Source organism: Accipiter gentilis, chromosome 17 (genome assembly GCF_929443795.1).
Source record: "Accipiter gentilis chromosome 17, bAccGen1.1, whole genome shotgun sequence".
Lineage (NCBI taxonomy): Eukaryota > Metazoa > Chordata > Aves > Accipitriformes > Accipitridae > Astur > Astur gentilis.
In genome coordinates, this window is record NC_064896.1 from 18,991,940 (window position 1) to 19,018,680 (window position 26,741).

At 39.3% G+C, this 26,741-nt stretch overlaps 1 protein-coding gene across 2 annotated transcripts in view; it reads right to left on the reverse strand.

The window, feature by feature from the left end:
* The window catches only part of GALNT18 (polypeptide N-acetylgalactosaminyltransferase 18), a 257,349-nt gene that overhangs the window by 79,396 nt on the left and 151,212 nt on the right, over positions 1 to 26,741 (reverse strand). For both annotated transcript variants that reach the window (XM_049819940.1, XM_049819941.1), the window contains 2 exons: positions 3,614 to 3,797; positions 2,488 to 2,685 (listed from right to left, as the gene is read on the reverse strand). In XM_049819940.1, coding sequence (XP_049675897.1) covers positions 2,488 to 2,685; positions 3,614 to 3,797 — 382 coding nt within the window. The remainder of the gene's footprint in view (positions 1 to 2,487; positions 2,686 to 3,613; positions 3,798 to 26,741) is intronic.

A 26,741-nucleotide genomic window follows, 5' to 3' on the forward strand; every position in this document is an offset into this window, starting at 1 on the left:
CAAAATCAGCAGATAGAATATGGACAATTTTATTACTCAGACATAGATTATAATTGCTGGGTCAAATGGTGCGTCAAGACAGATTCTTAGGGAGGTGTTTCTCAAACAGATTTGTTCAGCTTTGTCTTCTAATGTTCTTGATTCTATGGTAAAATAAGCACCATTGAAGGAAAACAGACTCAAAATTATTGGATGTACATATTCACCAGAACAGGTAGGATTTCAGTGCTTAACAATACTAGATCCAGGAGCCCCAACGTTGTTTCTGAGGCACCAGCCATTCTAGCCTCTGTCCCTGCTAAGTCCTCAGGTTTCTTGTCTGTAATAATTAACAAGGATACACAATGATGCATAGTTTTGTGTGTTCAGCCAGAAGCTAGGTTCATCTACAGCTAAGAAAACTTGTGTCTGTAAGCTTAGGTAAAAGAAGAGGTTATTTCTTGAATAGGAACATCCAGATAAGGTTTTGTAATACAGAATCAAGAAATGTCTGCCCTTACCAGCATATTGTAACATTAGTCCATTGTCCTGAGCCAAATTTAAACAAGTCACATATCTTTACCAAATCAGTAAGATCTATTTATGTCGTGACCTGAATCAACCAAGTTTTACTATGCAGAGCCAATCTTAAGAAGGTAAGAGTTCACGCACAGAGAGTACAATTTTACCTTTATAAGATGCAGTGGAAGAAAATAGAGAGTAATTTAGCCTTTTCATTTTTCTCCTACCTTATAATCCACAATGGCAAGAAATAAAAATGTCTTTTCTGATCATTATGCTGGTTATCGGGAACTCTGGTAACAGGATATTAATTAGCAGTACAAGGGAAATCATCCTGTATTTACTGGGAACATTCAAGCTGCAGTAAGTGTAGACATCTGCTTTCAAACAGATTATAGGATGTCTTAATCACTAACTGTACAATTCTACAGAAATCTATACATTTATACCTTTAACTTGAAGTGCTACAGTACCCACTTTATAACAATGAAAAGCTGTTTCTGATATATGTATTAATGATGAAAGCAGCAGTTAACTTCACTTCAAAAATTACGCTTCTTTTATGACAAAGTACCTTGCTGCTGGTGGTGTTTTTAAAGTATTTCTCAGAGTACCTGCTTCCCTTTGTTATAATTCTAGAAGCATATTGGAGGCATGATAGAAGCCATCAATCAATACATGTGGCTTTTTTTTTTTTTTCTTTTAATTATCCAGCACACACATGCAGTGTACTGCACTGAATAAAAGGCTCCAGGGAAAGGGCTAGGGAACAAATCTAAACATGCAGTATTCATAAAGGACATTCACTCCACAATCCTCACATAAAACAGAGTTCTGGAGTAAAATGGAAAAGTATGTTTGCTCTTTATTCTGAGTTAAATACTTTTAATTTAAAAAGTCACCACAATTAATATAGAAGGTTTGCCTCTCCTGGACTTAGTATGATATTTCAAAGCATTTCCATAATGTTATCAGAGATCATTAACACTGATAACCATTTCTAATGATGTGGAAATTACCACCCCTTTTTACTTATGTCTGTGGCAAACATCTGTGGCAAACCTGTGAATTTTTATCTCCTACTTTCCAGTTCTAGGTCCTGTTCAGGCAGTTCAGAGAGTTTAAGCTGACAACTCCTGAAAAAAAGCTGTCTGCCTGAAAAGACAGACCTACTGGATGAAAGATACCCCTTACACTGACCGCAAGGAAACTGATTGGTAGTGATGACCCCCTTGCGCTGCCACTGCTATTTAAGGTTCTACTTTGCAGCTAGTGAAAACAGTCTTCACGCTTTCTTTCTGCGGAGAGCTAGAGTATAGGTACCAGTGACCTCCTTGGTATGAATGCATGGCTAGAAGAAAGGCCTGGAATGTCAGCAGAACTGCTGAGGGGATTCAGAGGCACCTACTCCCCTCCCCAAGATAAGGGTATTGTTCTGTACCAACCAACTAACAATATTCTAGACATGATATGAAAGTACAGAGCTAGATTGCACCAAAGCAAGGATCTAATACAATCTTTGCTCACACACGATCAATGGACCAGCATTAACTCCTAGGGACATAACACAGCTGTAAAGCTGTGTGACAGTATCATAAAGAATATAACTGTCAGATCAGTTCTGTTTATATAATGCGTTTGTAAAGAAAATTCTGTTTCTGGCCCATTACCACTACATTAGCAGAAAAGACATTTGGAGAAAGCAGTGCTGCTGAGCATTCAAGTCTACCATTTCACTTCAACTGTGTGTTTTGCCCCATGCTAATAACAAGGAAACTTATTAAAAAGATCTACTGAAAACAACAGTTTTCTTGATGACTGTGTAGCGGTCAAGGACAAAAGCTGAAGAGGACAGCTCAAGGACATTTAACTAATTTAACATTACAGTCAGTAAAACCTGTTACATAGCTGAGACCACTCACCATCTGTCATATCTAGATAAGCATTGCCAGTGACACACTAATCTAGGTCACAGTTGCATGTTACCTTATTGGAGCAGTTGTGTTCTCCAGTTTCCACCATGATTTAGGAGGGTTCAGATATCGGCACCACAGCTCCCAGTCAAACCCCTGCGCTGAGAGGGGATACTCCTCTATTTCAAAATTATCATACTTAATGTTATCAAATGATGGAGAAATTACTCTTTTTCTGTCTTCTTTTATCCTAGTGAGCACTGGTTCAGCCCTAAAAAAAGAAAAAGAAAATGTTAAGATTATATCAGTGGAAGCTTAGCACTTATGGAAATCATAGAATCATAGAATAGTCTGGATTGGAAGGGGCCTTTAAAGGTCATCTAGTCCAACCCATCAAATAAATAGCAGGTTATGCTGTATATTTCAGAAGGGGCAAACTCTACAGCTGTTACTCATTCAGAGCTCCCTTGGCTTTGAGATGGAGTTTTGACAGAGCAGGATCTCCCCCAAAATAACACACTGCAATATTTTATCTAGGATGCCCTATTATTAACTTTCATGTTAGCTAGTAAATGGAAGAAATACATATCTGCATATCATAGAGCATTTACACCCTTGCTACCAAATAACAATAACTTCAGGCTGTCAACATTATCAAGGACATCAACCTCAGAGTTAATAATAGATCTACCCTAGGGACAGAAGCTCCTGCCTTTTTACCACCTTTTTACTCAAGAAGCAACAGAGATATTAAATCTAGACTGAACAAGTTAAAATATATAGTTTTAGCTATGCGCTACTTTTGCACAGAGTGGCAACCTCAGTGCCAAAATGACACTGCTTTGTTTACACTGTAGAACATAAAAGAAACATAATATTTTTAATTAAAAGAAGGTAAATTTGCCCCTATGGGCAAAGGACTACATTATCAGAGGAGGTTTTTAACGTGCAGTTTTCCAATATAGTTTAAATACATTGTAATTAGACCAGCAGATAACTCACCTATAAAAATGGATCTAGATTATGTTACACAGCACAAATATATTTTTCATGCTGGTGTCCATGATTGTGTCTGAATCCTCATGAAAAAGATCAGAACGCTAACTCGCCCTCTATATGCAAGAGAAATGCCATTCAGTAATTTATAAACAGTGCTTGAAAAAGGTCCCTTGGTCAGAGAAATTCAAGGAGACACATACCATCCCACATTGAATTCCACATGAGCATCAAAGAGAGCAACTACTGGTGCTGTGGCTACTCTCCATCCACTAACTCGAGATCGAATCAGCCCCTCTTGTTTGCTGTGTCGAACAACCTTGATGAAACCAGGCTTACGGGCGTTCACTTCATCAACGTACTTCTTCAGTTTCTCCTTGAGTTCTTCTGTGGAAAGGAAAGAACTGGATGTTAACAAGAAGTATCAGCTTGACAAGATGTAAAAACCTGTTCTTTCAGCAGAACAGGAGTCTTCACACATGGAAATACTCCCTTTTGTTGCAACTACTAAGAATTCTCAAACAGTCAGGTCTAAATGGAGGCAACCAAAAAGTAGAAGGACCATAAATTATATAGTAATAAAGAATTCCGGGTCTAACTATTTAGTCTACATGACTGATATCAGAATCCTGCCACTGTTTAACGTGCCACAAAATAAAGCACTCAATCAAGTACCACAGCTACATAAGTGCCTATTATGTTACTGTAGCAACAAACAAGATAACTATTTTATATTTCCAGAAAATATGCCCAAGTATTGTCCATGAACTTTCCTTACCAATATTTCAAGAAAAAGAAGTAAGAATAAAATGAATTATTTATCCTTTTTCCATTTTTCTTTGTAAACTTCAACAACTCTTTCTATCTATACCAAAAAAGTTCCATGACTTCTGCCCCGTTCTCAGCAGAACAAAGACCAGTAAAAGTACTGGAGGAGAACCATTCCTAATTAAAATATGGTAACTTTTAAATAAACAGCTATCATCTCTCTGGTTTAAAGACCACTGCATGAGAAAATCCAATAGGTAGAGCTGAGGTATACTGTTCACTATTACTATTAACTGAAAATACTGTTCACTACTATTCCTTATTAGCATTGCTATGTTCTATTTACGTTAAGGTAGCACTCAGAATTCCCTTGGTGTTATTAAGTTCCCTTTCTTCCAAATCTCTCCACAATTCCAGAAAAGTCTTTGCTGTGATGCAGAATAACGCTCCTGTGGTTACAATGCTAAACTGGCTATCATCAAATCTGCATTAAAAGCTCAATGCTGCCTACCCCTTTCTGTGAAATCTTGAGCAAGCTACTTAACTCCTCCATAATCAGTTCCTCATCTGTGAAATGGGATCACCACACTTATTTCTTCTTTTCAGTCTATTTAGACTTCAAACTCTAGAGAACACCAGTTTTCTTTTTCTGCATTTGGCCAGTACCTAGTGCCCTGGGGCACTGAGCTGAGGGGAGGCTGCATCAGACAAGGGATGGCACCAGCGCCCAGCAGAGGAGGGAGCAGCACCCAGTCATCAAGTGGTGTGGGAGGGAGTACAACTTCTGTCGTGTTCGCTGGCCCAACTGCTTCACAATAAAATATAACAGGGTTTTTCTTTTAAACCTAACCAATGAGACTTCCTCTTCTCTTGTTTTGCTGACATTAGAGGTACAATCTGCTCCTAACTAGGTGCCAGGGGACATTTCTGCACTGAGCCCCGCCAGCTTCTCAACATGATAAGCCAACCACTCTGAGAAATGGTCACCTCAAACAGATCTGGGCAACATGCACACTAGAATGGTTAATGCAACAGAAAATTAAAAGCAAGCGCACTTTATTAGCCACGTTAAGTGTTCATCCTTGGAAAGGAGATGGATGTGTTCTCTCTTAGACTAACAAAGAAGAACAGAGCTGTTTCACAAGGGGTCCCCTAACCTAAAGACTGTTACAACCCATATGACCTCAGTGGACCTACTTCTCTGAGGATATGGAGGAAAGGACAAGATGGTCAAGTACAAAGACTCCTTAAATACACTCCTCATTGTAAAGACTTTCAGATAGCCACCAGGTGTAGATGCTTTTGCAGGTGGTTCCATGGCATTGCAGGACTGTGCATGCCACACACATCTGTGTAAATGAACTCTGCATGGAAGTGAGAGGACACCTAAGAAAAGTGCTGATACTTACAGTTTTTCATAAAGAACAAGAATAAAAAAGAAATTATCTGATGGCCATGTCCATCATAGTACTTAAACTGCAGCTATATTTTAGGAATGGACTCAATATATTCCTAGAATTTTCCACATCATATTGCCAATATCTATTCAAACTGTTTATCTGTGACTGCATTGCCCTGAATAAACAATATGATGCACCTACACACATAGCATAGAGCACTATTCTGCTTTGTATTAGATTTGCTGTGTATTGATCAATACACTTTTTCCCCTTTATAAAGTCAAAAAATCATATTCATGTTTTCTATCATACATGTGCAAAGCCACACGTTCTTATTGTTCATCCCCTAACACAGAGTTGTAGCAAGCACAAAACTATCAAACCAACCACTAGCTAAGAGCACTTTAAATTCAAAAGAAGACATTTACGTTACTGAAATTGCGCCCACCTAAAAATAGTGCAAAACAGTTCTCTATTCCCAAAATGTAACATTGTGGAGGGTGAATATCAAAACATGAAGATCAAAGCTTTGTTCTCAGTGTAAGTGGCTGTTCATAGCTTTGCAAGACCAGGAAGCTTTATTTGCCACAACAATGCAGCATCACCACTGAGTATAAAATCTATAAAGGAAAGCAGGCTCTAATCAAGGACTTGAAAATCAGTACGCTCGATAGAGTCATTGTTCTCTCAATCACCTTCATTTTTAGTTAGCGGGCTATTCTTACTCCTGTCATATACTTTTCCTAATGTGGACTGACTTTATAAGCTTGAGTAAATACAAAATCTTTTTTCATAGCTAGGTGTAGTACAGAAATAGGTGAAAATGGAATAGAACCCAAATCTTGGCTTGCCACCAGCACGACTTCAGCTGCACATTATAGATGTGACATTTACTAGGCAGTACACACTTCTAATTTTCTGGTTACACTGCAGCTTTTTGCAAATTAAGTGAATGAGAAACCTTGAAGGCTTTCCCATAGTCAGTCAGTGTGGAGGAATCCTTCCCTGGACTTCAGTATCAGCCTCAGGAGGCGAAGTGCTGCATTTTACCTAATCTTCAGTACTGGCCCACAAGCAGTGACTTACTCTGTAGCATGCCCACAGGAGACAAAGCAATAATTTTGCAGTCAGGCGTTTTCTGGCCTTTGTTATTTAAAACAGATTAGCCTTGCTTTGCAAAGGCAGAGTGCTGAGCAGAGCATTATGTGCACCCTTCGTCTTACAAAACCTATTGGGCAGACTCTCCCAGAAGGAAAGATAAGTCTACAAAAAAACCTATCATTTTCACTCAGTCACAGGACACAGCAGACATGTAAATGAAGCTAAAAAACTCACTATTTTGGGAAGAACATTAAAGACGCCCTAGCAGGATACTTCAGTCAGTTTTTTTCATGCATTCCACGTTTTCCTGAATTTTACATGAGAAATCCGAGTTCAGTTGTCTTTGACAATTTTAGAGCACCCTGCCCAACTGGACTGAATGACAGGACTCTCCCCCTAGAACTGATCGTACACTTTGTGATGGTGCTGATGGTCTTCAGCAATATATTTTTAACCCATGCTTTGGGTTTTTTTCCATTTCAGATACATTGCCTGAATAATAAACAGTCTTTTTCATTAATTATTGTGCTTCACTGCTTTATGCCACCATAGGGAGAAGAAAGGGAATGAGCAAATGTGTCATCTTCAATACACTGTTGATTTGGTTTCTAATTGTGGAAACAAACAGGCTTATAAAGATAGATGCATATGCCTTTCAGTGCAGAATCTCTCAAATAAGGATTCAAATTCTAAGCTGAATGAGTATCTGGAATTGGAGAGAAAGAGCAGCCGTATATGGAATGGGAAAATGGTGCCGATGTGGCACTTGGAAACGTTGCACTCTACCACCTGTCTCTATACAGTACAGATGTCTGGAGAGCACAGCACAGCTCTCCTCATAAATGTAGAAAACATAATTAGTATGCCATAATAATGTTTAATATTAACATAATTAAGTTCTAATACTTCTAAGAGGTTGTTTGTTTGTTTTTAACAAACCCACCAAGATTTTGTTTGTCAAGTTTCCCTATTCAGCATGACAAAGCAGTGCTAAAGAATTCATGTAATTTTGCCTTCTTAGGAAGGGGCAGAAGCAGGGCAGGATGGAGGCTGGGAGCATAAGGAGTCAGAATACATCAGCCATCCCACAGCTACAGAGACTGTATGTGAAGGGATCACTTAGTCCATGAAAATCCCTTCACAAGCCATCTTCCTTTCAGGATATGGTCTGAGAATGGTGGCTTGAGAGAGGTGCTGGCAATGCAACTGGTCTCCTTGCAATACTGCAGCTTGCTTGGGTTGTGCGAGTGGCCGGTCCTAGCTCAGAGGGGCGATCTGGACCGCAGCCCTGCCTCCTCTTTGAACGCTGGGAGGGTTGCAGCAGGCCATATGATATGGAAAAGATTTCTCAAATATGCCCCAGGGAGTTTCTCAGAAGGAAAACCATCTCCAGATAATGCCCTTCATTCAGTTGGGTGCAAGTGGCCTACATTTTGTATGCCTCTACCCTCCTGAAACTGGGAAGTTATCAGGCTAGATGCTCAATGATGTAAGGTGCCTTAGCCCCTTACTCCAGTGTCCTACAGCAGCTGTGGATCCGTCCCCAGACTTCAAATTTTACAGTTACTGATACAAACAGTATTGTCATAAATAATGAATTACTGCCTCTCATTCATAGAGAAGTAGCTCAGAGAACAGTCAATTAAGCCTCACTTTCAATAACTTTCATGCTTTAAGGTACTCCCATTCTGAGTGCTTAAATGAGTCCTCACATCTCTCTGAACTATTACGTTTGTAAAGTCTAACACTCATGCTTTGCTGAGACAGATGCATTTTACTGACTTATTAAAACTCTTCTTCTAGCTATAAGTTTGCCAACAGAGCTAAAATAATAAATAAATAAATAAAAGCTCTCTCATAACTTTATGCATTTTCTAAAGCCTACAAGTCCCAGCTGACTTCAGTGCAGCGGAATGCACGCTAGATGTTACTGCCATCTCTGCCAGCCTTGTTCTTTTACCTTAAGGAAAAAATTTATTTCCATGTCAAAGGCCCAGGAATTAGCATGTCCCTCTTTAACCTTAGCACAAACATGGCTTCTTTTACTGTGAAGGAAAAGAAATTTCTCTTCAATACATAATGAGGTTTAATGTAACAATTATCCTCCCTGTGCTAGAAATTGTGGATTGACACATTATATGGAAGGAGCAAAATCCTGCCAATCATTATTTTTATGCTTTAGCTTTTTGTGTTCATTGAGCCATCTAGAAGGCACATTCTGGTTCCCAGGTAAAGAACTATGTTGGATATTTTCTTGGATCATAAAGGACACTTTTAAAGGCAAATCATTACAGCAGCTGCAGGAATACGCTGGACCTACTGCCTGTCTCGCAGCCAAGAGACCACTGTTCAGTTTGCTCCTGCCAAGGATCCCAGGGCCTTCCTGAACACCCTGTGCAGTAGGTCAGAACGGGATCCGCTGCCTTGCACCACGGTAAAACAGCCAACTGGCAGAGCACAAGAAATCAGTACGCCACGAGAGCTGCTCCCATGAAAGGTAAGTAAATTGGCAAAAAAGACAGAATTCGTACAAACCAATTAATTTTAAACCAAGATTTTTCCATCTTCTTTATCTGATTATTTGTGGCCCAAAATCCTAGGAACAGGAAGAGCTGCTTTGCCACTCTTCCAATAACAGTTTTATAGGCTTCAGAAAACAGAATGTATTAATATAGCTAACTTTTTCTGGCAAATAAAGAAAGCCTGTTACACCAGATTTGCTGCAAAAAACCCCCCCTCTCTTCCCTCTCAGTCACTTTGTAGGCATACAACCTGAATTCATGTAATAACTTGAATTTATGGCAGCAGCTAGGCATGTGAGAAAAACTGTTCGCTGCACTTTATCTAATAGGCTTGTACATTGGATTATGTCACGTATTTCGTATGCAGCTCAGTGCTTTGTAATTTTTATTTTCGTTTCCTCTGGCCCCTTATCTTTCATGCCCAAGTGATCACCTCTCATCTCTGTAGCAGAAGCTGATAATTCCAAATGGAAAATATTTATAACCAGATAGAGGCATCATATTTAGTAATGCACATGTGTATATAGAATGCTTGCAACAGAGGGCAACAATGCACAAACAGATAACAAGGGCCTGCTGTGCACACGTATTTAATAACCTCATGTTATCTAGTAATAGATAAACCACCCAAGGGAAATTACTAACATGATGCAAGGAATTGATTTGGACAGACCTCAAAAACAAAAAAGCAGTACAGTCCTTTTCCTCCATTACTATACCTAACTTGTATTGCTGACAGAGATGCATAATCTAATCTCAGAAGTTCAGACTATCCACATGTTAAGCCAGATAGCATAATGAACTTTCACAGTCACAACCCTTACATGCAGCAATCCAAAGTCTCAGCTGCTGTCAAACCTCCCCAGGTCTATTAAGATAAATGATGCTTACAACAATTCACTCCAGATCACATCTCGGACTACAAGCCAAGGATTTCTTTAGTCTAGCACATGCACAGCACCCTTCTCCCACAATAAAGGTAGGAAAAATATACACTTCCCCTCTCAGCCCCTACACACAAATACGCACTCTTTCAATTGCCCAGGAGACTCTAGTACAGAGGAATGGGAAGCACGCTGCTTTCAAAGGGTTTGGTGGGGGCTGCTTTGATCTCTTCTCAGGTCCTCCCACAAACATCATGTCTATGCATGCAAAGAGCTTAGGTGGACACTTTACTGAATCCTGTTGCTGGTTGTAAGGTCCTGGGAATCTGACAGCACGAGAATGACATGCCAGGAAAAAATTACACTTCAAAACAGTAATCAGTAAACTAGCACACCTCCCAACACAAACCAGGCTTTGTCTTCTACACCTGTGCCAGCGACTGTTCCTTGAGTGATCTAACAGACACGTACGCTACTTGGGTTCATTTTGTTTTTTCCTAAATGATGCATAGTTCCAATCCCAGCCATGAAAGTGGGATACCGCGCTCCAGATCATTAAGTCCTACCTAGAAATATTGCTGCATCTTAATAAATCCCAATAGTATGGGAAGAACAATGAAAATCATCTTTTGGAAACTGTGACAGCTGAACACCATGTTATGGAGGAGAAGGATACTGGAGAAAGAAATATTAAGCCTGTTATTTTTTGTCAGTACTATTCTCTTGTGGTAATGTCTTTATAATAAGGGCTGTAAATCCCTTTTATTTCCCTTTTATTATTTATTGAGTAGTGTTCGAAGACAGTACTCCATTTCTGTCTAAAGGTGCATCCTATCATAAGTATCACCGAGCCCACATTCTAGCAGCAGAGTGGCTCGCAACACTTTGCAAGACAGAGAGATAAATTGAGATGCCAGATGAATCTGCAAGGTCACACCAGAGGTTGCAGACAGCGAGGAATAGAACCTGGGTCTCCCAAATCCCAGGGCAGCATATTAACACTGCATGACTTCCCTGAGGCTGTGATTCTGCAGTTTGAGCCATGGCCCATATGGAGCCCAGAGAACTCTGTGCAGATGCAAGAGCTCATCCACATCACTTGGTCAGGATTAAGAGGCAGTTGATATCTGGAGCTCTTGTTAATGTCAACAGAAATGTATTGCAACAAAGGAATTAAACATGGCCCTTCGACTCCCCTAACAATGGGAGAGAATCATGTGCTTACCTCTGAGTACAGAGTAGACCTTACTAAAGTGTTAACATCAAGAGAGGAAAAGAAAACAAATCTGCTCCCAGGTGAACATTTCTTCCAGCTCTTTAATGAATTTAAGTGTATGCAGCAAGGCAGGACTAAGAAAAAAAGCACAAAGTGTCTTTTCTTAGATTACAAAATTCCCAAATTAGAAAGTTGACAACTGTCAATAAAAGCCAGTTGGGCGTACACGTGCTTACACCAGTGAACATGCGAACACAAGCTAAAAGTAGAACAGGGACTTTCCAAGCACTGCCAATAGTTACCAACTGCCATACAAACAACAAAGCAAGGGTACAGAGGCTGCTATGTATCTCTTCATGGTGATACCTAGAACCCTTTGAACGGCAAGGTGTTTCGATCTTCAAAGTATCTTTAAACACAGACCTGTAATGATATAATCTTAATTGTTCCACTCAGCTTTGACTGCTGGATGCTTGAATTAAACTCAGCAGGAACACCGTTCCACTCTGGTTTACTGTGCATGACTCCCTCCTGTTTAGGGACTGTTACTGGATATATTATGGTTACAATAATGTGATCACAACAATGGTTAAACCGGGTCAGGAACAAGCACTATCACTGAAATTAGATATTCATATCACATCTGATGTAAGAACTACTTCTGATGCTTATTTGGATACAATAGTTTTAGAAAGGGGCCATAAAGTAATTAGTCCCAAGCACCAAGACCACGCATTAGAGCTGACACAGTGAATATAATACACTGCTGGAAGAACCAATGCCAAAATTCTGAGTTAATAATTTCATTTCTTGGTGTTCCTGGATTCATTTGTAAAATGACCTTTAAATGTTAAAGAGAAGTGCCTGAGAAATACATTCTAGTCCCAGCTGGACAGAAGCTGTTTCCAGTAATACACGTGGCTTTTTTTCTTCTTTTTTTTTTTTTAATATACAGTATTTAATTCTAATCTATTTCTTGGATGTGTATGGAACAGAAAAATCACTATTCAGAAAAAGAAACTAAATGCCTGAACAGAGCCAGAGCAGACTGTATAAATCTAGAAAAACACAATCTGAAGAGCACATTAGAAATACTCTGTATTTCTATAACCATAAGGCGCAGCAAGCCGCCTGCTGTACTGTAAACTTGATAAACAATCATGACTGTAAGAAACAGCGTGGCAGTTCACGTTATGATAACAGATTCATAAGGGAAAGGAAACTGCCAATTAAAACACAATAGTTCAAGTGTAACTCCTTTATTTCTGGAGTGGATTCAGAGGAAATCAGTCACATGAATTGCATTAAAAACGGAATACGCAAATATGCAGTTAGAAATGTATGGAACAGAGCTGCTTACATTCCTCTCTGGATCAAATCTCCCTCTAACAGCAAGGAAGTTGGGAACAGGACTATAAAAGGAAGAGGAAACAGAAAGTAATCACAGAATACTTCTGGTTGGAAGGGACCTCTGCAATCCAAGCCTTGACTCAAAGCAGGTCCAACTAAACAATATTAACATTCATTGTTAAAGAGTTATTTAAAAGAATGCCAGAGAGATTAAAAGATAGGGTTTGGTTTTAATAAATAGGACTTAGCCTTGCATGCCACATTGTTTTTTATGAAAAACTTACTTTGTATCAGAAATTATAATCCAACTTTATACTCAATGCAGAGTATTACTTCCTTGGGAGCAAAACAGTAGGCAGCATGCACCAAACCTGATGATACTGTGACAACACCCTTGAGGGTCAGGACAGCAATAACACTATTGCTACAAATCAAAGTGCAGTTAAGGAAAAAAAAACCCAAACCCAAAACAAACCACCTTCTGTGGTGCATTTTTTTAACCACATCCACATGTAGAGTTACCAGCTCTTTTTTTTGAATGAATGACTCTTATTCTACCAGACAACTCTTACACATCAGATGCAAAATGCACCATCCATACTCCAGGTAATAAAGATTGATTTCTTGACTACGTGTGATCATGTTGTGTGTGACCTGCTATTATCTTCTCCTTTCAAAGATGGACTGCTGCTTGCAGAATAATGCAATTCACCACAGCAATAGCAATACAGCACCAAGTACACCAAGGAAAAAAACAGCCTGCCTGGGCAGGAGGCCTCTTTTCAACAGATGGGATTAGTTCACAAAAAGGACTTGTTTCTACATCAGCAGAGCTGCATTCACACAAAATGTTCCTGTCAACAGACAGAAGGAAAAAAAAAAAAAAAGGCAAATTATACCAATATGAGCAATATTTGTTCATTATTCTAATGGCTAATATGTTGCTGGCAATGCAAACAAGAATAGATTGGATAATACCACTTGCAAGTAAAAATTTCACAGGGTGAAATACTGGTATCAATGAAGCCAATAAGAACTTTTCAGAAAAAAATGTTACACGTCCAGGCCCTGAATGCACTATCACACATGATGTCAGAGCAAGTGCGAGTTATAATTAGCCCTTGTAAAAGCTGTCTCTCACATGCCCTCGTATTATACCATATAGTCTTGAAAAATTCTGCTGAATACAACACATTACATTGCACATCCACCAGAGTCTGCTAACCTGGCATAAAAAGAAGGAGCAGGACCTATCCCATCACCTACCAAGCAAGCAGTGTGCACTTCCACTACATTCCTAGGAGGAATGTCACCTCACAGACCACTGCCAAGTTCTTGGACAATCTGGTAGGTATCTACTGTGCTATTTAAGTCATGGGGTTTAATTCACATCATTTTAATAACTTGGAAGTTATAATTTCTCCTTTTAGAAACTTCCAAACAATATGGACAAAATCCAAATAGTTCTTATTCCTGTAAAGCACCCATTCAAATCAGAAATGACTTGGTTTGAATACCATCAGAGCTGCAGGATTTGTTTCCATCTAAAGATAGAAACTGGGTTTTCTGAAGAATCAACTATGTACATTTTCAAATTAAAGCAACAAATTCTAACTTGCTTCTTTCCCAGCATATTTGATTACTCCTTAGTTGTAACACAGTTCTGGGACCACGCCATTTGGCAGCTGTGGAAAACCTCTAAATGCGGCATATATGATCTCCAAGTAAAGGACTGCTTATTATAATAGTGTATCATCCACTGCTTCCTAAAAATCCCAGAGTCCAAGTTTTAAGAGAACACAATAGCATACAATTTGTATCTTTACATGAAATATATCAGCATGCAACAAATTATTCCAAGCCTTTCATCAGCTATTATGGAAAATTTCTCGGTAAGCACTTAATCACAATCTATCCGTTAGTTTTAAAAAATGTTTGCGGTTTAATTGTTATATTACAATTGTTGTTCATGTCCTGCCTTTTTGCATCAGAAACATGCGAGGGACAGTAGCAGCAACCCTTATGTTTTCTGGAAAAAAGGCAAGACTTTAAAAATAACCCAGGCAGTAACTTGAAACTAAAATTCATACTACCTTTTCAATTCACAACACAGGAACAGCATTGTTACCAGCAACCTACTGCAGTCTGGGAAAGATTTGGTTAAATCCTGCTTAATTGGGAGTATGTTATTTTAAAACTAAAGTATGTTAATCTGGCTATTAGTATGCCTCCCAGCAGGGTGGAAGCCTCGCTTGCATAAAACACGCACATAGAAGAACACACACCAGCCTTGCCTTTCCTGCTCCCCAGAAATAACCGGCAGTAGTGTCAATATTTTTTGACATTATAAGCAGTGAAAGTGGCTTTTCACAGTGCTGAGACAGGACAGAATCCCATCGACTCCAGCGCTCCCTCCTCGAATTACAACCGAGCGAGCAGCTGGAGGCTTAGGTGACTGGGCTGCTCCAGGTTTCTGCTTTACACTGCAGATGGCTGGAACCACCAGGGAGGGACAGTCCCCGCTCCAGACTGCAGGAAGCAGGCTGGGCTACCAGTTCCAAGTTCTCTTCTTGTCAGCAAAAGCAGAGCTGGCTGGGGCTGGCCGAAAACCCCAGAAGGAAACGCACGGCACTTCTGGAGCTGCTGCCTGGGGTTCAGCAGGTAGCAGTCCTCTCTCTGAAGCAGTCACGCATCAACGCCTGACACTGCCGAGCACAGCAGCTCGGGAGGTGCTATGGGTAACAATCCCAGAAAGTGGACTGAAATCAAAAGCACTAACTGGGCACTGAAATTTAGATCCTGGGAGATCCCACTAAAGAAAATTTGCATAGGTGAGGACAATGCCTAAATTTAACAAAAACATTTAAATAGCTTCTAACTTACATTTTTTTCATTGAGTATTAGGCAAACAAGAAGCCAGAAGAATATTCTGGAATTGCAGTTTCTCGTAATAATATTTAGATATTTTACAACAGGTTTGTTCAATGTTTGTGTTCTGGTAAAGATTACATTAATTTTAGTTTGTTTCCTTTCTCATTATTTTTTGTCATTTAATTTTAGCTCTTTACTTCAAAATTTACCCTCTAAAGCAATGCTTTAACACCTGTGGTCAAAGCAGAGACTCTCAGGACTCATCAGTCACTGCCCAGTAAGTAGAACTCTGGATGTGTCAGACTTATCGTTCATGTGGAAAACTATGCACACAGGCATTTGTATCCAGGCCCTCCCCTACCACATTTTTTCAGAGCGCTTCATCTTCTCAATAAATGCAGCAAATTTAAATGACTTCATGAAGAGCTCGCAGCGTAATTTTTACTGACATTATTTCTTATACACATTATACTTCTGATTCTTGACATTTATATAAAATATTGCTTGGGAATTTTAAGGTCTTTTCCAGGAGATCTTTTTACGATTGACTGTTAGCATTAAATACTGTCTGTATCTCACTTAGCTAGCCATGATGTGGCCTGTAGCACCATAAACTTACCAGACTCCATTTATTATAGAGATTCAAAGGCTTGAAACTATCACCTCCTATCCAGTTCTTCCAGTATACCATTCAACCTTTCATTGTGAATAATGATTTTGCACAGATACAGGCTAATTTCCTTGAACTGGATTTTGATTTGCAATGATTTGCAATTTGATTTGCAGTATATCCACATTTTTCAGAGTAGTTACTGTCTGGCTTCTCAGATTGAAACCTTTTAGCATCTTCAAAAGAATGCTTCTTGCACAGCTAAATTTCATAATGAAATTCCATGATTAAATTCTCTCGAACTATGAGCATTAAATTTCTACCTTGTCTGCATATTGCAATATGTTGTATTGAAGACCACTTGACAACTTCAGACCGGGTAATGATCTCATTTTCCTATATGGCATTCATCTTAGTTAACCTCAGAGGGTTATTATACAGCTACAGTGTTATTATTATGTCGCCGGAGGAGATTGCTCCAGAAGGTAGTAAACTCAGAGTTATAACTAATATCAAAATCTTTTAAATCCTAAGCAGCATTTATTCCATAGAAATTTTGGTGATCTTTCCAAAGCTCAAAAAGCCTCAGACATGGGTGTCTCAGAAAGCTGCATAGCAAAAAGCTCCTTGAGGCACATGACTCTTCTATCTTCAAAGGCCTCACATCACTCCCCTTTCTAAATTTGCCCTAATACAAGAAGCTACAAATGTGTAAATTGTACTCTACATAGCAAACATAGCTGTGCTACCCATGTTGGAAAGAGTTAAGTGGCCTAAACAAATGCAAGTTAACGTAAAACTTCTGTGATGTTTTGTGAGTCAGACCAATAAAAGTATATGAACATCACACAACCAGCCAGCCTGATGCACGTTCCCAAGTTCTCACTCTCTGCCACCAACACTGGAGGTTACAGTTATAGCCACCGTGCCACACTGGGAGAAGGCAAGATAGATCAAAATAACATGGACATTTTGGACTCCACCTTGATCCCAAGACTGTCACCTCATCCATGACCTGAACCAGCAGGTTACATTTCATCTGACCAAACCAAAGGAGATGCTGCTTTGATGCTCACTGCCCTACTAGCACTGGCTAGCTGCTACTTCAATCTAGAAAGCACCAACAATGTTTATACAATAACACATCTGCCTACTAAAGTTAGGGTGTAATTACACCGAATTTATCACCATGCAAATCTTTGCCTTTGGATAGCAAAGTGGCACAGCTTTATACAGTCCTTGACCTCTCACATTCTGCACAGTATTTCCACCGAAGAAGCTTACACACTCCTCAGAAGAGCTATTTGCAAAGCTGTTGTCAAAGGAACGGGCAGGGTTTGCTACCAGAGCTACATTTGCAGCTCACGTGAAGAACCTGAACCACATGCTGCAGTTCCAATTAGGGAAGTCAAACCAGGACAATAAGAAACTCCAGTAAATGCCATAAACGGAGGAAGACAAAATGCTTGAAGTGGTAAACAAGAAGTGGTCACAGTTCAAATACTACGAACTGGAGACTTGTCAATGTTCCTGTCTTTCACCACAGACAAATCAGGGTGATGAAAACAAAACACAGAGAACTAGTAGGTTTCATAGCATCTCTTTGAAAAACATGGCAGATATTTTTTTTTTTCTCTGTTAGACCATCCAGAAGAACAAAAACCCCCAAACCTACTCCACAGCAAAAGCAAATAACCTTCTGAAATGCAAGAAGACCACCAACTCGCAAGTTACTCTCAGTCTTTTTGCTAAGCTGCCTGTGAAAACTTATGTCAGAGTTCCTTTTTTTATTTGCTATGTGAGAGAATCTTCTCTGTAGTGAAAAAGTAAACACTGTGGGTGTTAATTGGAAGCATTTGTGAAAACTAATTAAAATTACTGTGCTGCAACCGTGCTTCAGAAAAGGTTTTTTGTATCAAATCCTAATAAAGATTTGTTTTTCTTGTACATGCTTTGTTTAATCCCTTCAGGTAGATAAACAAAGAACCTATCAGTCATATCTTAACAAAGAGAGGGAGTGGCAATTCTCTTCTAATCAGAGGATTTTCTTTACAGTTGAATCTAAAGCCATTAATTAGGGACCTTGGTACAAGTTATCCCCAGCTACATACAACTCTTACACAAAGGGATGTCAAGATAAGCATTGGGAAAGCATATACCTGGGGAAGACAGTCATGCAACACAACTTCTGGAAAGGTATCGGTGCATGTCAGAAACCACACAAGCAGGTTGGCTACAGCTTGGAAACAAGCTGTTGCTACCTTATGGTCAGCCACCTCAAACATAGCTGGCAGGTTCTGAAATACTCCACTCATGTAAACTTTTGCTCTTCATCTCAAAACAAAACTGCTTTGTGTATCCTTCCAATACTAACCAATGCCACCACTGCTTCCATGTGACCATTCCCTAATGAACTAGTCCTCCCTGTCCTTTTGCTCTCATCAAGACTATCCTTCCCTAATGATGTGAAATGGACCTGGTATTTGATATATACTAGCATCACAAATACCTCTGAAATTGGCTGGCATCAAACATACATAAAATTTACCCTATGTCTCTCTTTCCTCATCTGTTATCTACACGTAACATCTATACTTATCAAACAATACCTTATTTTCTCCACCCTTCTGCTACTTTGGTTTTGGAACTCATTGATCCCTTTGGTTTGATTGACACTGTACTGAACAAAATCAGCAGCAGTACCAAGGCATACCTCTTAAAGGTTCTTCACTATTCTCTTCACTAAAATCCAGTCATTTCTTTCTCTTCATAAACACTTCGTATTTCACTACTACATGACCAATCACCATTAAAACCTCTCTCTTTGAAAGCCTAAAATATCCACTAGCGGAGTATTATCAAGTGTACACGATTGGGATTTACCATTCAGCAAGTAAAGACTCTGTCCTATAAGGACAGGGCACCATGGCATCCAAGGACACAGCTGTACTGTGCAGTTCACAGCACACACAGCCACCGGAGCTAGCGCTAAGGAATTGCTACGTCTGCATACGGAGCGTTGTGCAGATGTACTGCCTCCAGGTCTGGGAGCAGCTTGACTGATTTACTTGCAAGACTGAGCCTGCAGTACAGGATTGGGAGGAGAGTCTGTAGATGTTTAAGATGGCAATGACAAAGAAATGGTCTTTCCAGTAGAAGAGAACAGTAACATTTGTAATAGCAGCAGTTCACAGGGAAGTCCACCCTACAGGTTTTGACTGCATTTCCCTTGGAAGATTGTACTCCAGCCAGACATGTGTTCGAGCTCTGGCAGAGTGCTCTGTAATGCCGGAGGAAATGACCTGTCAGCTACGGTCTTCCGACTGGAATGCCGAACAAATATTTAGCCATCTGGGACCCAGGCCATGAAGCACGACTTACGGATAAAGGCTGAGACCTTAGATCCACTTCAAATTGTTAAAAGAAGCTCATGCAGAGCATGGGACGGGCTGCTATGTACAGTATAACGTAACTGTGGCTGAAGAAACATACTGCAGTGCTCTGAATTAGCGGTAGTTCCCTTAGATGCCGCCCCTATCTCTCACACTACCGCTGTCCAGGCAAGGAGTGACAGCATTTGTGCCTGTGGCTAGGCACACTCTTTGGGCCGACTTTACTTACCCAGACCCTGAAGCGTAGTACAAAACCACCTGAGCTGGTTCATGCACAGCTATCTCAGGTCCATTTCTTTGACAAGTGCAGTATCGTTTTAATTTTTCACGCCAATATGCCATTCTTAAAACACTACTAACCATTCTCTTTGAATCTGTATTTTTAATAACAACGACATTTTAGTCATGAGATGTAGCTCTGAAGCTCTATCTTTTTAACTGTTGAAGGGAAGGCACTTTTACAACTCCTTAGCATCTAGCCATCAGAAATACTTCTGTGAATTCAGATGACAAGAGCAGCTTTGGTAAGAACTATCCAGTGTCTGAATTAAGCAAATACAGCCAGTGAGGCTCAGCTGGGCTCATAGATCAAAAGAGATTATGTCCACATGCAAAAACGCAGCCAAATTTTTTTATCTTTTAACTTTGTATTTCTGGCTTAAATTTCCAGTCACTTTAAATCTTTTTTACTAGTGTTACAAAGATATTACTGATGTTGGAGATTTTGGAAACCTAACTGGACATGGTCTTGGGCAACTTGCTCTAGCTGACCCAGCTCTGAACAGAAGGGTGAGACTAGATGATCTTCAGAGGTCACTTCCTACCTCAGCCATCCTGTGACTCTGTGATAAGAGTTCACAGCTGCCTTGGGGAGAATGCATTAATTTCTTTTGATGCACACCTATCTTCTGATAAAATAAACAAGCAGCCATAGAACAAATAACAACATTGGATAGATGGTCTGAGAGCAATACAGGAATTGGGATGTATATGATTTAGCCCTTGAACACTTCCGTGAGCTTGCAACATCCAGTCATAAAGTCACCAAACCTGATTTTAATAATAATCTATTTTCAAATTTCAGACACAAAGTGAAACCTTGCCAAGAAACTAAGTGCATGTTTCTGAAGCTGTAGGGTCAACGTTTTAGAAACAGGTATCTGAAGCTTGACTCCTAAGCCCATGGTCAGGTGATTGAAGAGAAGTTTTCTGATTTTCATAGATCTGCACAGAGACTAAACACTATAGCTTTCAGCTGAACGAACGGGTTCACCAGTAGTGAGATAATGGGAGTGAGTCTGTTTCACTAATGTTTATGAAACTCTGCATATCAGTAGCTAGTTAAAATTATAAACCCCTTCCACTTTAAAACTATATACATCAGCTAATAAATACCAGATGAATTTGTTCTGTCACGAGTCTTCCAACAGCAACAGTTTGCTAAAGAAATTGAGCCTTGCAATTACTTGTTTGCAGATGATCTTACCGCACCATAGGCTGTTACACAAAGAACAAGCTGTGAACCTTTTAACACATATTCTCCAAATAGAATTCAAATGGATTGCAGAGCCTGACTGTTTTTCTTTCATATACAGCAATCTCTGTTCAAAAGCACGTCTCAGAAAATTTGGTAGTGTGGACACAGTCAATGTTTACCAATGACTTTGAATATTACAACATGAGAGATACTAAAGATATCTCTGGTTCTGCCTATTGGCACAGGACTGTTAAAGGCTTTCAGAGGACCTAATTTTTCCATATTTGCCTAAGCCTCACAAAATTTGAGGTCAGAAATTATTTATAGTAGAATAAAAATAAATCTACCAAGTACAGAGAGGACTTTCTACTACTGGTTGCAACTTTTCCACCTTCCCTTCAACAGGAAGAACAGCTCCCAAAATATTTTTATGACAGTCAGAATCTATAACAGGTTTCTTAGAATGTGCCCTGAAAATCCACATGCTGACTAATCACTGAGTGTTTATAAACTGCACCTTAGAGCTCTTCCATTTAAAGACCAAAAATAGTTTGACAAATAGATCATCAAAGACTGAAGCACTGAATGGACTTTTGAGAGATTGTCTGGTCCTTCTTCTTGCCCCAACACAGAGGGAACCATGTTTCAGTTAATCCTGACAGAAGCTTGCCTCATCTCTTTTACATTTACTAGGCAAATATTGTCCCATGCTTTTTATAGATGGATGAAATGAAGCATACAGAAAAGACAAATATCTTAACAGTACAGACTAGTTTGTTGTCTGGCACAGTTAAAAATCACAATACCCCAAGCCTATGCTGACTAAACCTAGATATTTGTGTTTGAAACCATAAAAATAACTTGCTCTAGACTAACTAGTTACAAGAACCATAAGCCATAAAACAAAAAAACTGCAATAAAAGATCTAAAACTCTTTCCGCAACTCTCTGCCGACAAGAATATTTTTCCCTCATAAATCTGAAGACTGAGAAGAACTCTTGAGTAACAAGTCCTTTTGAACATTCATAAAAATTAACATATTTCAGACAGAAAATTCATTGTAGCAACTTTGCTTTTAGAGTTGGTATTTCAGGATCACCCTTCGATGGGGGAAATGGAATGACAGATAGCAATATCTCTCATTGCCAAGCTGGAATATCTTTTTTGGAACAGAAGTTCACTGGAAAATGCAGTATCCTCCCACGAGCAATACTGAATAGTCACACCAGCAGCCTGTGGGGGATGATAGCTTTAACAATTTGGCAAGACGGATAGCTGGCTCTAAACACTACACAGTCATCAGTAACATTTAAGAAACAGCTTTTATACGGAACATGGAAAAACTGTCCAAATTCGCTCACTGCCAGATCACTTGAACACAACCAAAAAAAAGCAAAGAACTAGTTTGACAAAAAACACTTCAAATACCAAACTGCAGGAGAAACACAGAGAAAGTGTTAAGATATAAAGCTGTCGATTTCAACAAAAGGAGAAAACAAAGAATCATTTAAGACTTAAAAGTTAAACCAGAAAAAAACCCACATACATCAAATCACACCATGGACATAACTGATTCAGGGAAAGGTATTTTACAGCCCATAAAAAAAATAAAAATCTACTAAAATCAGGTGACTGAGAAGGAAACTCATCTACAATTTCAGACAAAATGTCTCTAGCTGTTTTGTGATTTGTATTGATTTCCCTTTCAGATAAAAAATAATTTGGTTATTTCAATTATTCTCAATTATGTTAAAAGGAATAGGGTGGCAAGAATCTGTAGCTTGTCTAATAAATATTGCAGGCAGTTGTCACAGAACCTGCAGTTGTCACAGTACTTACAGTCCCTTGGATTTAATTTTTTTTTCCCATGTGTATACCAAATCAGAGGTAAACCAGCACTGTGTTTATGAAAGCCAAGACACTGATGCTCCTATTTATGACTTACGGTACCGTATGGTGTAAATATTTTCATTGATGTAATGGCATTAAGGAAGACAGGATCCATTATGAGTCTAACTGCTTAGCAGCACCTTAACCAAAGAGTACCTCACTGTTCTCACGTGATATCTCACAAAATAATATAAATCGCACAACTAAATCAGGTTTACAATCTATTATAAATACACACTATTGGCTGTGAGCAATTAGGCTTTATGATTAGGGTGACACAGTGTTCAGTCCCTGACAAGCTATCCAGGACAGTTAAAAGGGTTAGATACGTTTCAAAAGGGCACTAAATTTTAAGTGAGATTGTCTTGAGGAGACTTGTTCCCATTTTTGCATCTGTGCCAGGAACAGCACAATAGCAAATGAGTTTACTGACAGAAATGCCAAATAAACACATTGAGGAGCCTGGAAACTGACTCCAGGGACAGACCTGAGCAAGCAGTATAATTTCTCAAGCCTTCTTCAGTGGAACTGTGACTTGGCACATGTTAGAGAGACATTTATTTCCTAGGGAGAAAAGAAGGAATATCCTGCAGGGCCACAACAGCTATCTGTCATCGTTCCTCCCTGCCCTGGGAAGGCTCACCTATTCCAAGCAGTGTGCGCAGTGTAGATCCATCCCCTAACAATTGCGGTCCTCCTGCTCTGCAGGCACGTCCTGCATGCTCCTGTACACTTACTTCACTCACTAGGCAGTTGACCCACAGAAACAATGTAAATTTTTGCCTCCTGCGGGAGATGAACAGTTGGAATCAGAATTGTATCAAAGTACACGTTGCAGAATATTTACAGAGAAATCGGACTAAATTTTTCCAAAAGAATACCAGACAGCATAGATGGTGCCTCATACTACCAAAGAAACACAGAACTATTAGACAGCTACACAGGTACTCTCAGATTAATGTACAGTACCTATAGTGGAGTTCTTCAAAATGAAGTGCCAGGCCAAGAATCTCTTCAATACTCCCTTCAAAACTGGCTATTTATTCTATGCAATTTGTGTATTTCTCAGCTGTCACTAGTCAAGCCCCTTTCGGGATGCTACTGAGCCCTTGGGCTGAAGCTTATGTCAGCAAGGGTTCTGCTGTTAATAGGATAATAAAGTTAGAGTTTACCCCTCAATTTCAACAATATCTTTGAGCAAATTATCCAAAACTCACAAAGAATTCCCTTCCATTTCTAAAAGAATCCCTTAAAAAATAGGAACATATTTATTTTATACTTAGTGATGGTTTTATGGGCCTTTTTTAGTCAGGAAACTACTGAATGGATAACCGATTACACAGGTAACTACATGATACTGAAAGTGGTATCAAACTTTAAAAATATAATACAAAAGCAGAGAAAACACTTTCCCCCTATCACATCCAGTTATATAAATCACAGGAATTTCTACTGTAAAGGGTACATATGGCAGAGGCAGAAATGTAGTTTTCACACTCACAGGAACCTATAAAAATTGCCAGAATCAGAAATCCACTTAGTTCAACTGGAGATGGGTAGGTAGGAGAGGTTAAGCCAGCAGAAAACTTGGCTCTTATAACCAAAGTAACCTGCTGCAATAAAAAGTTTGTGCGTGGACTGAAACTTATTTGAAATAAAATCCATCTCCAGCATACAGATTTGCTAATTCAGCCTATATCTGGTATAAGTTAAGTGATCATTGTTCTGGATGAAATGAATCACCCCCATTACTACTCTAATAAAAAGAGGAAAGTCAGCCAGAGCAGCAGGTCCACCCAGAGAGCTTTGCATTTTTCATGAAAATACCCTATATGAACTCAAAACCACGGATCTATACAACGCTGTGCAGCACCATAAAAATTAATGCAATTTGTGGAATATGTTTTGTCATATATCAGGGCTAAGCCTCAGTACATAAGATCCTGTGTGAGAGAAATAAATCACATGCTGCTGTTTTTCATGTTACTTTGATAACTTTGATATCCAGTCCCAGGAAGTCAAATGAACCATTGAGCATACATCTTCTTCTACAGTTCTACTACATAATTCTAAATAATTCCTCTACTTTCTTTCTTCCTGACCTAAAGTTGATTGAGCTATTGTGCAGTAATCCACAGTTGATTAAACTCAGTTTGATATATTCTGATGCAACAGGCATATTTTTCTAGGGCACTTTCCATTATAAGGAAAGCTGATTAGACTGTTTTTTCCATTTTACTGTAACTAAGTCATCTCTCAGTGTTCCTAGTTTAGGGCCATAAAATGAAAGTTAGTTTAACAGACCGTTTTATTAACTCTCCTCCCCTGAGGTTTTTCTTTTTAGATATTTTAAAAGACCCTGACTTCCTAATTTTTATGCCTTATTAAGAGTGCTAAAAAGAACAAATATTGGACATGGCTAACCTATGCTGAGCATGCAGTCAGAAGTACTTATCTCTGAAAGTGACTGAGGCTTAGTTTTGCATTCATCTGCCTTACAGTCTCCGCAGGCCAGTCCCTCAGACAGGAGCTCCAAGGAGCTGCAACTTCTGATAAGAACTGACAGGACCTCAGAGGTTCCAGTTACATCTATTTGGGAAGACAACTCTTTTGTTTAATGATGAACCATTTCTAATTTGAGGAGGTGGGAAATGTAAGCTTCTATACTGACCTAACATCACTGAAGGACTGGATTTCCTTCATGTTGTGGCAATACTCTCTGGACTAGTTGTATGACTTTATGGATAATATTTTTCTATGTCACAAGAACGAACCTACATCACACTGTAAATTGCAACCTATTCATGAAAAAGGAAGTCCTAGGAGGCAGTCAACACCTTTTAAGATCAGCTAACAACAAAACCTAAAAGCTTTAGATATGTGGTAAAGGTGTAGTGCTGACATAAGCAAAGGGTAAAAAAGCTCTTCCTATTGGGAAAAAAAGGTAAAACAAACCCCAAAACTCTTAAAATAAAGGAATATCCTCTTTCTTTCCCTCTCATTTCTAAGAATAATTTTCAACTGAGAGCTCCCGTATCTAATCTTGTTCTTTAGATTTGCTATCATGCCTGGTTTAATCTCAGCATCGTTTTAAGAAAGGCAGCACACCACAACTTAAAAAGAGCTGTTTGTGGTGGAAGCTTGAACACTACAATTACTGTACCATTCTCACCTCAGGGACTATGAATGTACATCTGCAAAACCAACAGAAAATCCAGTTCTACAGTGTGCAGTAAAATGGTAATTTTGGCTGCCTTAAACTGGATTTACTCATCCCTCTTCTGCTGAAGTGCTCAGCTCTGCACGATGCCTGAAGGTCTGTAGAGTATTCCAGGCTGTTGTAGGACCATCTGAGAGAGAAACACAGAGTACTTCACATGCTCAATATATTTTCAAGGATATGAACCACCAATATTTCCCGCCACCAAACTCTTTTCAGAGGTCCTACTGGGGCATAAAATAATAGAGCCACTCATTCAGTTTTCAAATGTGAAGTCAAAAGAAGAGTGGATCAGTGAAAGTTTAGTCACAGTTGCATAAAATACTGCTACATTTCAGGGTTGAGTGAGTATCAGGCAACCTGTAAAGTACTGCTGTATCAGTGTATAACAACTGACCTTTTCAGGCTTGTAGGATAAAGCTAAAGTACAAATTTTCTTATTTCATCTGACACATTTCTCTTCCTGTGATCAATATGGTCATTCTCCTGGAATGCCATCTATATCCACATGTGATGATGCTCTTTTTAGCAAGCCATTGAGGTTTCTTGTAACTTCATTATAGACCTGCTCAAGATGGTCCAGAGGAGAGCCACAAAGGTCATCAGGGGGCTGGAGCACCTCCCCTATGA